Source organism: Heptranchias perlo, unplaced genomic scaffold (assembly GCF_035084215.1).
Source record: "Heptranchias perlo isolate sHepPer1 unplaced genomic scaffold, sHepPer1.hap1 HAP1_SCAFFOLD_1047, whole genome shotgun sequence".
NCBI classification, from domain to species: Eukaryota; Metazoa; Chordata; class Chondrichthyes; order Hexanchiformes; family Hexanchidae; genus Heptranchias; species Heptranchias perlo.
Window position 1 is genome coordinate 25,001 of NW_027138267.1, and position 12,357 is coordinate 37,357.

The window sequence follows — 12,357 nt, forward strand, 5'->3', positions numbered from 1 at the left end:
TAAACCCCTAAACCCTAATACCAACACCCTAAACCCCTAAACCCTATTACCAACACCCTAAACCCCTAAACCCTAATACCAACACCCTAAACCCCTAAACCCTATTACCAACACCCTAAACCCCTAAACCCTAATACCAATACCGTAAACCCCTAAACCCTAATACCAACACCCTAAACCCCTAAACCCTAATACCAATACCCTAAACCCCTAAACCCTAATACCAACACCCTAAACCCCTAAACCCTAATACCAATACCCTAAACCCCTAAACCCTAATACCAATACCCTAAACCCCTAAACCCTAATACCAATACCCTAAACCCCTAAACCCTAATACCAACACCCTAAACGCCTAAACCCTAATACCAACACCCTAAACCCCGAAACCCTAATACCAACACCCTAAACGCCTAAACCCTAATACCAACACCCTAAACGCCTAAACCCTAATACCAACACCCTAAACGCCTAAACCCTAATACCAATACCCTAAACCCCTAATCCCTATTACCAACACCCTAAACCCCTAAACCCTATTACCAACACCCTAAACGCCTAAACCCTAATACCAATACCCTAAACCCTATTACCAACACCCTAAACCCCTAAACCCTAATACCAATACCCTAAACCCTTAAACTCCATTACCAACACCCTAAACCCTATTACCAACACCCTAAACCCCTAAAGCCTTTCCACCATCTACAAGGCACAAATCAGGAGTGTGATGGAATACTCTCCACTTGCCTGGATGAGTGCAGCTCCAACAACACTCAAGAAGCTCGACACCATCCAGGACAAAGCAGCCCACTTGATTGGCACCCCATCCACCACCCTAAACATTCACTCCCTTCACCACCGGCGCACCGTGGCTGCAGTGTGTACCATCCACAGGATGCACTGCAGCAACTCTTCAAGGCTTCTTCAACAGCACCTCCCAAACCCGCGACCTCTACCGCCTAGAAGGACAAGAGCAGCAGGCACATGGGAACAACACCACCTGCACGTTCCCCTCCAAGTCACACACCATCCCGACTTGGAAATATATCGCCGTTCCTTCATCGTCGCTGGGTCAAAATCCTGGAACTCCCTTCCTAACAGCACTTAGGTATACCGTTTTGGATACTGTTGGGGGAGATGGCTCACCAGGGGAAGGTGGCAGTGGCCAGGTTCATGGCACCGTGGCTGGCTCTGCTGCACAGGAGGGCAGGAAAAAGAGTGGCAGAGCTATAGTGATAGGGGACTCGATTGTAAGGGGAATAGACAGGCGTTTCTGCGGACGCAACCGAGACTCCAGGATGGTATGTTGCCTCCCTGGTGCAAGGGTCAAGGATGTCTCGGAGCGGCTGCAGGACATTCTGGAGGGGGAGGGTGAACAGCCAGTTGTCGTGGTGCATATAGGCACCAACGATATAGGTAAAAAACAGGATGAGGTCCAACAAGCTGAATTTAGGGAGTTAGGAGTTAAACTAAAGAGTAGGACCTCAAAGGTAGTAATCTCAGGATTGCTACCAGTGCCACGGGCAAGTCAGAGTAGGAATGACAGGATAGCTAAGATGAATACGTGGCTTGAGAGATGGTGCAAGAGGGAGGGATTCAAATTCCTGGGCCATTGGAACCGGTTCTGGGGGAGGTGGGACCAGTACAAATTGGACGGTCTGCATCTGGGCAGGACTGGAACCAATGTCCTAGGGGGAGTGTTTGCCAGTGCTGTTGGGGAGGGTTTAAACTAATGTGGCAGGGGGATGGGAACCGATGCAGGAAGTCAGTGGGAAATAAAATGGTGACAGAAACAAAAGGCAGTAAGGGAGAGTGTACAGAACATGACCGGACAGATGGTCTGAGAAAGCAGGGCAAAGACCAAGGGAAGTCTAGATTAAACTGCATTTATTTCAATGCAAGAAGTCTGATGGGCAAGGCAGATGAACTCAGGGCATGGATGGGTACATGGGACTGGGATGTTATAGCTATTACTAAAACATGGATAAGGGAGGGGCAGGACTGGCAGCTCAATGTTCCAGGGTACAGATGCTATAGGAAAGATAGAGCAGGAGGTAAGAGAGGAGGGGGAGTTGCGTTCTTGATTAGGGAGAACATCACGGCAGTAGTGAGAGGGGATATATCCGAGGGTTCGCCCACTGAGTCTATATGGGTAGAACTGAAAAATAAGAAGGGAGAGATCACTTTGATAGGATTGTACTACAGACCCCCAAATAGTCAACGGGAAATTGAGGAGCAAATATGTAAGGAGATTACAGACAGCTGCAAGAAAAATAGGGTGGTAATAGTAGGGGACTTTAACTTTCCCAACATTGACTGGGACAGCCATAGCATTAGGGGCTTGGATGGAGAGAAATTTGTTGAGTGTATTCAGGAGGAATTTCTCATTCAATATGTGGATGGCCCGACTAGAGAGGGGGCAAAACTTGACCTCCTCTTGGGAAATAAGGAAGGGCAGGTGACAGAAGTGTTGGTGAGGGATCACTTTGGGACAAGTGATCATAATTCCATTAGTTTTAAGATAGCTATGGAGAAGGATAGGTCTGGCCCAAAAGTTAAAATTCTAAATTGGGGAAAGGCCAATTTTGATGGTATTAGACAGGAACTTTCAGAAGTTGATTGGGAGAGTCTGTTGGCAGGCAAAGGGACGTCTGGTAAGTGGGAGGCTTTCAAAAGTGTGTTAACCAGGGTTCAGGGTAAGCACATTCCTTATAAAGTGAAGGGCAAGGCTGGTAGAAGTAGGGAACCTTGGATGACTCGGGAGATTGAGGCCCTAGTCAAAAAGAAGAAGGAGGCATATGACATGCATAGGCAGCTGGGATCAAGTGGATCCCTTGAAGAGTATAGAGATTGCCGGAGTAGAGTTAAGAGAGAAATCAGGAGGGCAAAAAGGGGATATGAGATTGCTTTGGCAGATCAGGCAAAGGTGAATCCAAAGAGCTTCTACAAATACATAAAGGGCAAAAGGGTAACGAGGGAGAGAGTAGGGCCTCTTAAGGATCAACAAGGTCATCTATGTGCGGAACCACAAGAAATGGGTGAGATCCTGAATGAATATTTCACATCGGTATTTACGGTTGAGAAAGGCATGGATGTTAGGGAACTTGGGGAAATAAATAGTGATGTCTTGAGGAGTGTACATATTACAGAGAGGGAGGTGCTGGAAGTCTTAACGCGCATCAAGGTAGATAAATCTCCGGGACCTGATGAAATGTATCCCAGGACGTTATGGGAGGTTAGGGAGGAAATTGCGGGTCCCCTAGCAGAGATATTTGAATCATCCACCGCTACAGGTGAGGTACCTGAAGATTGGAGGGTAGCAAATGTTGTGCCTTTGTTTAAGAAGGGCGGCAGGGAAAAGCCTGGGAACTACAGACCAGTGAGCCTGACATCTGTAGTGGGTAAGTTGTTAGAGGGTATTCTGAGGGACAGGATCTACAGGCATTTGGAGAGGCAGGGACTAATTAGGAACAGTCAGCATGGTTTTGTGAGAAGAAAATCATGTCTCACGAATTTGATTGAGTTTTTTTGAAGGGGTAACCAAGAAGATAGATGAGGGCTGTGCAGTAGACGTGGTCTACATGGACTTCAGCAAAGCATTTGACAAGGTACCGCATGGTAGGTTGTTACATAAGGTTAAATCTCATGGGATCCAAGGTGAGGTAGCCAATTGGATACAAAATTGGCTTGACGACAGAAGACAGAGGGTGGTTGTGGAGGGTTGTTTTTCAAACTGGATGCCTGTGTCCAGCGGTGTGCCTCAGGGATCGGTGCTGGGTCTGCTGTTATTTGTTATTTATATTAATGATTTGGATGAGAATTTAGGAGGCATGGTTAGTAAGTTTGCAGATGACACCAAGATTGGTGGCATTGTGGACAGTGAAGAAGGTTATCTGGGATTGCAACGGGATCTTGATCAATTGGGCCAGTGGGCCGATGAATGGCAGATGGAGTTTAATTTAGATAAATGTGAGGTGATGCATTTTGGTAGATCGAATCGGGCCAGGACCTACTCCGTTAATGGTAGGGCGTTGGGGAGAGTTATAGAACAAAGAGATCTGGGAGTACAGGTTCATAGCTCCTTGAAAGTGGAGTCACAGGTGGATAGGGTGGTGAAGAAGGCATTCGGCATGCTTGGTTTCATTGGTCAGAACATTGAATGCAGGAGTTGGGATGTCTTGTTGAAGTTGTACAAGACATTAGTTAGGCCACACTTGGAGTACTGTGTACAGTTCTGGTCACCCTATTATAGAAAGGATATTATTAAACTAGAAAGAGTGCAGAAAAGATTTACTAGGATGCTACCGGGACTTGATGGTTTGACTTATAGGGAGAGGTTGGACAGACTGGGACTTTTTTCCCTGGAGAGTAGGAGGTTAAGGGATGATCTTATAGAAGTCTATAAAATAATGAGGGGCATAGATAAGGTAGATAGTCAAAATCTTTTCCCAAAGGTAGGGGAGTCTATAACGAGGGGGCATAGATTTAAGGTGAGAGGGGAGAGATACAAAAGGGTCCAGAGGGGCAATTTTTTCACTCAAAGGGTGGTGAGTGTCTGGAACGAGCTGCCAGAGGCAGTAGTAGAGGCGGGTACAATTTTGTCTTTTAAAAAGCATTTGGACAGTTACATGGGTAAGATGGGTATAGAGGGATATGGACCAAGTGCAGGCAATTGGGACTAGCTTAGTGGTATAAACTGGGCGACATGGACATGTTGGGCCGAAGGGCCTGTTTCCATGTTGTAAACTTCTATGATTCTATGATTCTATGAACCTTCACCACACGGACTGCAGCGGTTCAAGAAGGCGGCTCACCACCACCTTCTCAAGGGCAATTAGGGATGGACAATAAATGCCGGCCTCGCCAGCGACGCCCACATCCCGTGAACGAATAAAAAAAAATCCTAACCCTAACCCCAGCCACTAACCCTAAATCATGCGGTGCCGGTGGAGCGATGCAGCACGGGCTGCGGTGCCGGCGGAGCGATGCAGCACGGGCTGCGGTGCCGGCGGAGCGATGCAGCACGGGCTGCGGTGCCGGCGGAGCGATGCAGCACGGGCCGCGGTGCCGGCGGAGCGATGCAGCACGGGCCGCGGTGCCGGCGGAGCGATGCAGCACGGGCCGCGGTGCCGGCGGAGCGATGCAGCACGGGCCGCGGTGCCGGCGGAGCGATGCAGCACGGGCCGCGGTGCCGGCGGAGCGATGCAGCACGGGCCGCGGTGCCGGCGGAGCGATGCAGCACGGGCCGCGGTGCCGGCGGAGCGATGCAGCACGGGCCGCGGTGCCGGCGGAGCGATGCAGCACGGGCCGCGGTGCCGGCGGAGCGATGCAGCACGGGCCGCGGTGCCGGCGGAGCGATGCAGCACGGGCCGCGGTGCCGGCGGAGCGATGCAGCACGGGCCGCGGTGCCGGCGGAGCGATGCAGCACGGGCCGCGGTGCCGGCGGAGCGATGCAGCACGGGCCGCGGTGCCGGCGGAGCGATGCAGCACGGGCCGCGGTGCCGGCGGAGCGATGCAGCACGGGCCGCGGTGCCGGTAGCCTGATGCAGGTTGGCCACATTGCCAACAGTCGTTCCAGGGTCGGCAGGGAGAGGCTGGGAGCCTGTGCTGGACACTGAGCCTCGAGCGCCAGGGCGGCTGGTTCCAGGTCCGATGGCGATGGCAGGACGGGTTTGAACTCTTGCAGCCGGCAGCTCCTGCACGAGACGTCTGTGGGCTCCCCCACTCCCCCCCCCTTCCCGGACCGCCAGCAGAGCCGATCAGGAGAATCCCGGACGATCCGGCCTGGCAACTTTAACTGATGCCAGAACATCCCCAGTGCTGCTTATTCTAGAACACTCCCTCATGCTGCCTGCTCTGGAACACCCCCTCCCCCATGCTGCCTGTCCTGGAATGCCCCCCCCCACGACGCCTGCTCTGGAACGTCCCACCCACACCCCCCTCCCTGGTGCTGCCTGTTCTGGAAAGCCCACCCCCCCCACACCCAACGCTGCCTATTCTGGACCCCCCCGCCCCACCCCCGGGTGCTGCCTGTTCTAGAATGCCCTCCCACCCCCACCCCACCCCGTGCTGCCTGCTCGGGAATTTCCCCTTACGCTGCCTGCCCTGGAACCCCTGCCTGCTGCCTGTTCTGAAACGCCTGTCGCCCCCTCGTGCTGCCTTTTCAGGAACTTCCCCTTCTGCTGCCTGCTTTGGAATGTCACCCCGTGCTGCCTGTTCCCTCGTGTTGCCTATTTTGGGGCATCTCCCCCATGCTGCCTGTCCTGGAATGTCCCCCCCCCTGTGCTGCCTGTTCGGGAACCTCCCCTTGTTCTGCCTGTTCTGGAATGTCCCCCCCCCTGTGCTGCCTGTTCGGGAACCTCCCCTTGTTCTGCCTGTTCTGGAATGTCCCCCCCCACCGCTGTGCTGCCTGCTCTGGAACCCCCCGCCTGCTCTGGGTCATTTGCCCCCCCGCCTCGTGCTGCCTTCTCGGGGACCTGCCCTTGTGTCGCCTGCTCTGAAACCCCCGCCCTCCCGCTGCCTGTTTTGGAATGTCCCTCCATGCCACCTGTTCTGGAACGCCCCCCCCCAGCGCCGCCCGTTCCGGAGCGTCCCCTCGCGCTATCTGATCTGGAACATCCCACCGGGCTGCCTATTATGGAGCAGTCCCCCTGGCTGCCTGTTCTGGAACGTTCCGTCGTGCTATCTGTTGCCGGAACGTTCCCCCGAGCTGCCTGTTCCCGGAACGTCCCCTCGCGCTATCCGTCATCGGAACGTTCCCCCACGCTGCTGTTTCTGGAACGTTCCCTGGACTCGCTGGCCCCTCTGAGGCGTGATTCGAGCGTTCCCATTCCGCGCCTCTCCTATAACGGTCGGGTTTTCTCTCGCTGCAGGTGGTCCGATCACGAGAGACAAATCGGGGAATTGGCGAAGACGCTCGGGTTCAAACACGTGTCCCTGTCCTCGGAGGTGATGCCGATGATCCGTGCAGTTCCCCGCGGTTACACGGCCTGCGCTGATGCCTACCTGACACCGTGCATTCAGAGATACCTCCGCGGCTTCTGTGCAGGATTCCAGGACCGTCTCAAGGTAAAGGGTTAAAGATTTCGAAATGGCGAGAATTTTTTTTTTTTGGGACCTCAGTCGATAGAAAATCAGTTTAAACTTGCAGTCAGTTCAGTGATTCCCCCAACTCAGGCGGTCCAACACCCCGCTGACACGCACTGTCCACTTGGAGGGTGAATGGTTCCCCACGATGGAGTCAGCACCCTGAGGAGAAGCCAAGGGAGGAATGGCAACAGAGGCAGACAGCAAGATTATCACTGAAGCAGTGGGGTGTGCCTGTGGGTATTGTGCGTGTGTGAACGAGAGTGAGAGTGAGTGCGTGCGAGTGTGAGTGCGTGCACAATTGCTTGCGCGAGTGCGTGCCGGGAGTGAGGGCGGTGCGTGCCGGGGGTGAGGGCGGTGCGTGCCGGGGGTGAGGGCGGTGCGTGCCGGGGGTGAGGGCGGTGCGTGCCGGGGGTGAGGGCGGTGAGGGCGGTGCGTGCCGGGGGTGAGGGCGGTGCGTGCCGGGGGTGAGGGCGGTGCGTGCCGGGGGTGAGGGCGGTGCGTGCCGGGGGTGAGGGCGGTGCGTGCCGGGGGTGAGGGCGGTGCGTGCCGGGGGTGAGGGCGGTGCGTGCCGGGGGTGAGGGCGGTGCGTGCCGGGGGTGAGGGCGGTGCGTGCCGGGGGTGAGGGCGGTGCGTGCCGGGGGTGAGGGCGGTGCGTGCCGGGGGTGAGGGCGGTGCGTGCCGGGGGTGAGGGCGGTGCGTGCCGGGGGTGAGGGCGGTGCGTGCCGAGAACGAGCGAGAGCGCGGTGTGTGCCGAGAGTCTTGGAGCACTATCACGCTGGATCTTGTGTCCCCGTGTTGCCAGCTGTGATTCCCCACAGGGCTGGTTCCCACTCTCAGGCTCTTTCTCACAGAGAGAGAGAGAGAGAGAGAGAGAGGTGGAGATGAGGGTCACCGCTTCCCAGCGGCGAGCAATAGAGGCTCGGAAACGGGCCTGGCAACGGGCAGCTCCAACCAATGGGGCTGGAGGGACCGTGGTAACGGGCAGTTTGAACCAGTTAAATGAGGGAGGAGCGGGAAGGAGCCGTGTGTTGTTTCGGGAGAGAGTGTGGGCCTCTTCACCCCCAGGACCCTCTCAGACCGCGTGCTCTTCCACCCCAGGATGTGCGGGTGCTGTTCATGCAGTCGGACGGCGGGCTGACCCCCATGGACAGGTTTAACGGGTCTCGGGCCATCCTGTCTGGACCGGCGGGCGGTGTTGTCGGATACGCACTCACCACACACGGCGCAGACTGTCAACAACCCGTCATCGGCTTCGATATGGGCGGTGAGTGACTCTCCTTTCATCACATCTCCTCGTCACAAGGTGAACGACCACCCCCTCCCCCCAGGACATTCACCCCCTCCCCCCGGGATCATCCAGTACATTCACCCCCTCCCCCCGGGATCATCCAGTACATTCACCCCCTCCCCCCGGGACATTCACCCCCTCCCCCCGGGATCATCCAGTACATTCACCCCCTCCCCCCTGGGATCATCCAGGACATTCACCCCCTCCCCCCGGGATCATCCAGTACATTCACCCCCTCCCCCCAGTACATTCACCCCCTCCCCCCTGGGATCATCCAGGACATTCACCCCCTCCCCCCGGGATCATCCAGTACATTCACCCCCTCCCCCCAGTACATTCACCCCCTCCCCCCTGGGATCATCCAGGACATTCACCCCCTCCCCCCGGGATCATCCAGTACATTCACCCCCTCCCCCCTCCCCCCAGTACATTCACCCCCTCCCCCCTGGGATCATCCAGGACATTCACCCCCTCCCCCCGGGATCATCCAGTACATTCACCCCCTCCCCCCAGTACATTCACCCCTCCCCCCTCCCCCCAGTACATTCACCCCCTCCCCCCGGGATCATCCAGTACATTCACCCCCTCCCCCCAGTACATTCACCCCTCCCCCCTCCCCCCAGTACATTCACCCCCTCCCCCCTCCCCCCAGTACATTCACCCCCTCCCCCTCCCCCCAGTACATTCACCCCCTCCCCCTCCCCCCAGTACATTCACCCCCTCCCCCTCCCCCCAGTACATTCACCCCCTCCCCCCGGGATCATCCAGTACATTCACCCCCTCCCCCCTCCCCCCAGTACATTCACCCCCCCCCCAGTACATTCACCCCCTCCCCCCAGGACATTCACCCCCTCCCCCCGGGATCATCCAGTACATTCACCCCCTCCCCCCTCCCCCCAGTACATTCACCCCCCCCCCCCAGTACATTCACCCCCTCCCCCCAGGACATTCACCCCCTCCCCCTGGGATCATCCAGGACATTCACCCCCTCCCCCCGGGATCATCCAGTACATTCACCCCCTCCCCCCCTCCCCCCAGTACATTCACCCCCTCCCCCCAGGACATTCACCCCCTCCCCCCGGGATCATCCAGTACATTCACCCCCTCCCCCTCCCCCCAGTACATTCACCCCCTCCCCCTCCCCCCAGTACATTCACCCCCTCCCCCTCCCCCCAGTACATTCACCCCCTCCCCCCTCCCCCCAGTACATTCACCCCCTCCCCCCCCCCTCCCCCCAGTACATTCACCCCCTCCCCCTCCCCCCAGTACATTCACCCCCTCCCCCTCCCCCCAGTACATTCACCCCCTCCCCCCTCCCCCCAGTACATTCACCCCCTCCCCCCTCCCCCCAGTACATTCACCCCCTCCCCCCTCCCCCCAGTACATTCACCCCCTCCCCCTCCCCCTCCCCCCAGTACATTCACCCCCTCCCCCTCCCCCTCCCCCCAGTACATTCACCCCCTCCCCCCCGGGATCACCCAGTGTACCCCTCCCCCCGAGATTATCCAGTGTACCCCTCCCCCGAGATTATCCAGTGTACCCCTCCCCCCGGGATCACCCAGTGTACCCCTCCCCCCGGGATTACCCAGTGTACCCCTCCCCCCGGGATCACCCAGTGTACCCCTCCCCCCGGGATCACCCAGTGTACCCCTCCCCCCGGGATCACCCAGTGTACCCCTCCCCCCGAGATCATCCAGTGTACCCCTCCCCCCGAGATTATCCAGTGTACCCCTCCCCCGAGATTATCCAGTGTACCCCTCCCCCCGGGATCACCCAGTGTACCCCTCCCCCCGGGATTACCCAGTGTACCCCTCCCCCCGGGATCACCCAGTGTACCCCTCCCCCCGGGATCACCCAGTGTACCCCTCCCCCCGGGATCACCCAGTGTACCCCTCCCCCCGAGATCATCCAGTGTACCCCTCCCCCCGAGATTATCCAGTGTACCCCTCCCCCCGAGATTATCCAGTGTACCCCTCCCCCCGGCATCGCCTCTCGGATTTTCCAGTCTACCCTCCCCTCGGATTGTCCGGCGCGCCCCTCCCCTCGGATTGTCCGTCGCGCCCCTCCCCTCGGATTGTCCGTCGCGCCCCTCCCCTCGGATTGTCCGTCGCGCCCCTCCCCATGGACTATGCTGGACAGTCCCTGCCTGACTATCACATTCCCCGTGTGGCAGGGAGGTCTCCTCAGTAAAGGGGGTCCCTGACCCGCTGAGACAGGCTCCAACTGAACGCTTGCGAAGCGTTGCTGCAGCAGGAGTGACGCACCCCATGGCCAGTTCGTCCTTTACCCCCCCCCCCCTGGGGGTGGTTTCCGCTGTACTGACCCCGCCCCCCCCCCCCCGACCTCCCCTCACCGCTCTCTCCTATTCCAGGCACCTCGACGGACGTGAGCCGATACGCCGGGGACTTTGAGCACGTGTTCGAGGCCACGACTGCGGGGATCACGCTCCAGGCCCCTCAGCTCGATATCAACACCGTGGCTGCCGGCGGGGGCTCCATGCTCTTCTTCAGGTAGGGGCAGAGACGCAGGGCACGGCCGTGTCGGCTCAGTGGGCAGTTCGCTGTCCCTCACCTCCGAGTCACAGGCTCGTGGGTTCAAGTCCCACTCCACGGAGTTCAGCCCATAATCCAGGCCGACACTCCCAGTGCAGTACTGAGGGAGCGCCGCACTGTCGGAGGGTCAGTACTGAGGGAGCGCCGCACTGTCGGAGGGTCAGTACTGAGGGAGCGCCGCACTGTCGGAGGGTCGGTACTGAGGGAGCGCCGCACTGTCGGAGGGTCGGTACTGAGGGAGCGCCGCACTGTCGGAGGGTCAGTACTGAGGGAGCGCCGCACTGTCGGAGGGTCGGTACTGAGGGAGCGCCGCACTGTCGGAGGGTCAGTACTGAGGGAGCGCCGCACTGTCGGAGGGTCAGTACTGAGGGAGCGCCGCACTGTCGGAGGGTCGGTACTGAGGGAGCGCCGCACTGTCGGAGGGTCAGTACTGAGGGAGCGCCGCACTGTCGGAGGGTCAGTACTGAGGGAGCGCCGCACTGTCGGAGGGTCAGTACTGAGGGAGCGCCGCACTGTCGGAGGGTCAGTACTGAGGGAGCGCCGCACTGTCGGAGGGTCAGTACTGAGGGAGCGCCGCACTGTCGGAGGGTCAGTACTGAGGGAGCGCCGCACTGTCGGAGGGTCAGTACTGAGGGAGCGCCGCACTGTCGGAGGGTCAGTACTGAGGGAGCGCCGCACTGTCGGAGGGTCAGTTCTGAGGGAGCGCCGCACTGTCGGAGGGTCAGTTCTGAGGGAGCGCCGCACTGTCGGAGGGTCAGTACTGAGGGAGCGCCGCACTGTCGGAGGGTCAGTACTGAGGGAGCGCCGCACTGTCGGAGGGTCAGTACTGAGGGAGCGCTGCACTGTGAGATTCTGTCTTTGTGAAGAGACGTTAAACCGAGGCCCCGTCTGCCCTCTCGGGTGGACGTGAAGCATCCCACGGCCACGATTTCAAAGAAGAGCAGCCAATATTTATCCCTATTTGGGATTTGATAAAAGGTTCCACACAAGAAATTAATTGGCTGTAAAGCACTTTGGGATGTCCTGAAGTCCTGAAAGGCGCTAAATAAATGCAGGTTCGTTCTTTTTTTATCAGATTATTGGCAAAAATAAGAGTGCATGGAATTGGAGGTCACCTTGTGATAGGATTGGCAATTGGTTGGGAGGTAGGAGACAGAGAGTGGGGATAAAGGGAACGTTCTCTGATTGGCGGGATGAGGCAAGTGGTGTTCCCCAGGGATCTGTTCAGGGGCCTCAACTTTTCACCACGTAGACCAATGACTTAGATGAAGGATTAGAGAGTTGTGTATCTGAGTTTGCAGGTGACACTAAGTTAGGTGGGACAGTAAGTAGTGTGGAAGGGAGGAGGAAGTTACAAAGGGACATTGATAGATTAAGTGGGCAAAGCTATCGGCAGATCTCGTTCTAGGAGAAGTGCGAGGACAT

General features: G+C 57.7%; 1 protein-coding gene across 3 annotated transcripts in view; it reads left to right on the forward strand.

Annotated features, from left to right (window-relative positions):
• The window catches only part of LOC137307567 (5-oxoprolinase-like), a 27,379-nt gene extending 16,474 nt beyond the window's left edge, over window positions 1–10,905 (forward strand). For all 3 annotated transcript variants that reach the window (XM_067976873.1, XM_067976872.1, XM_067976874.1), the window contains exons 7-9: window positions 6,876–7,071; window positions 8,191–8,356; window positions 10,752–10,905. In XM_067976873.1, coding sequence (XP_067832974.1) covers window positions 6,876–7,071; window positions 8,191–8,356; window positions 10,752–10,894 — 505 coding nt within the window. In that variant the 3' untranslated portion in view covers window positions 10,895–10,905. The remainder of the gene's footprint in view (window positions 1–6,875; window positions 7,072–8,190; window positions 8,357–10,751) is intronic.
• Window positions 10,906–12,357: the final 1,452 nt, after the last annotated feature.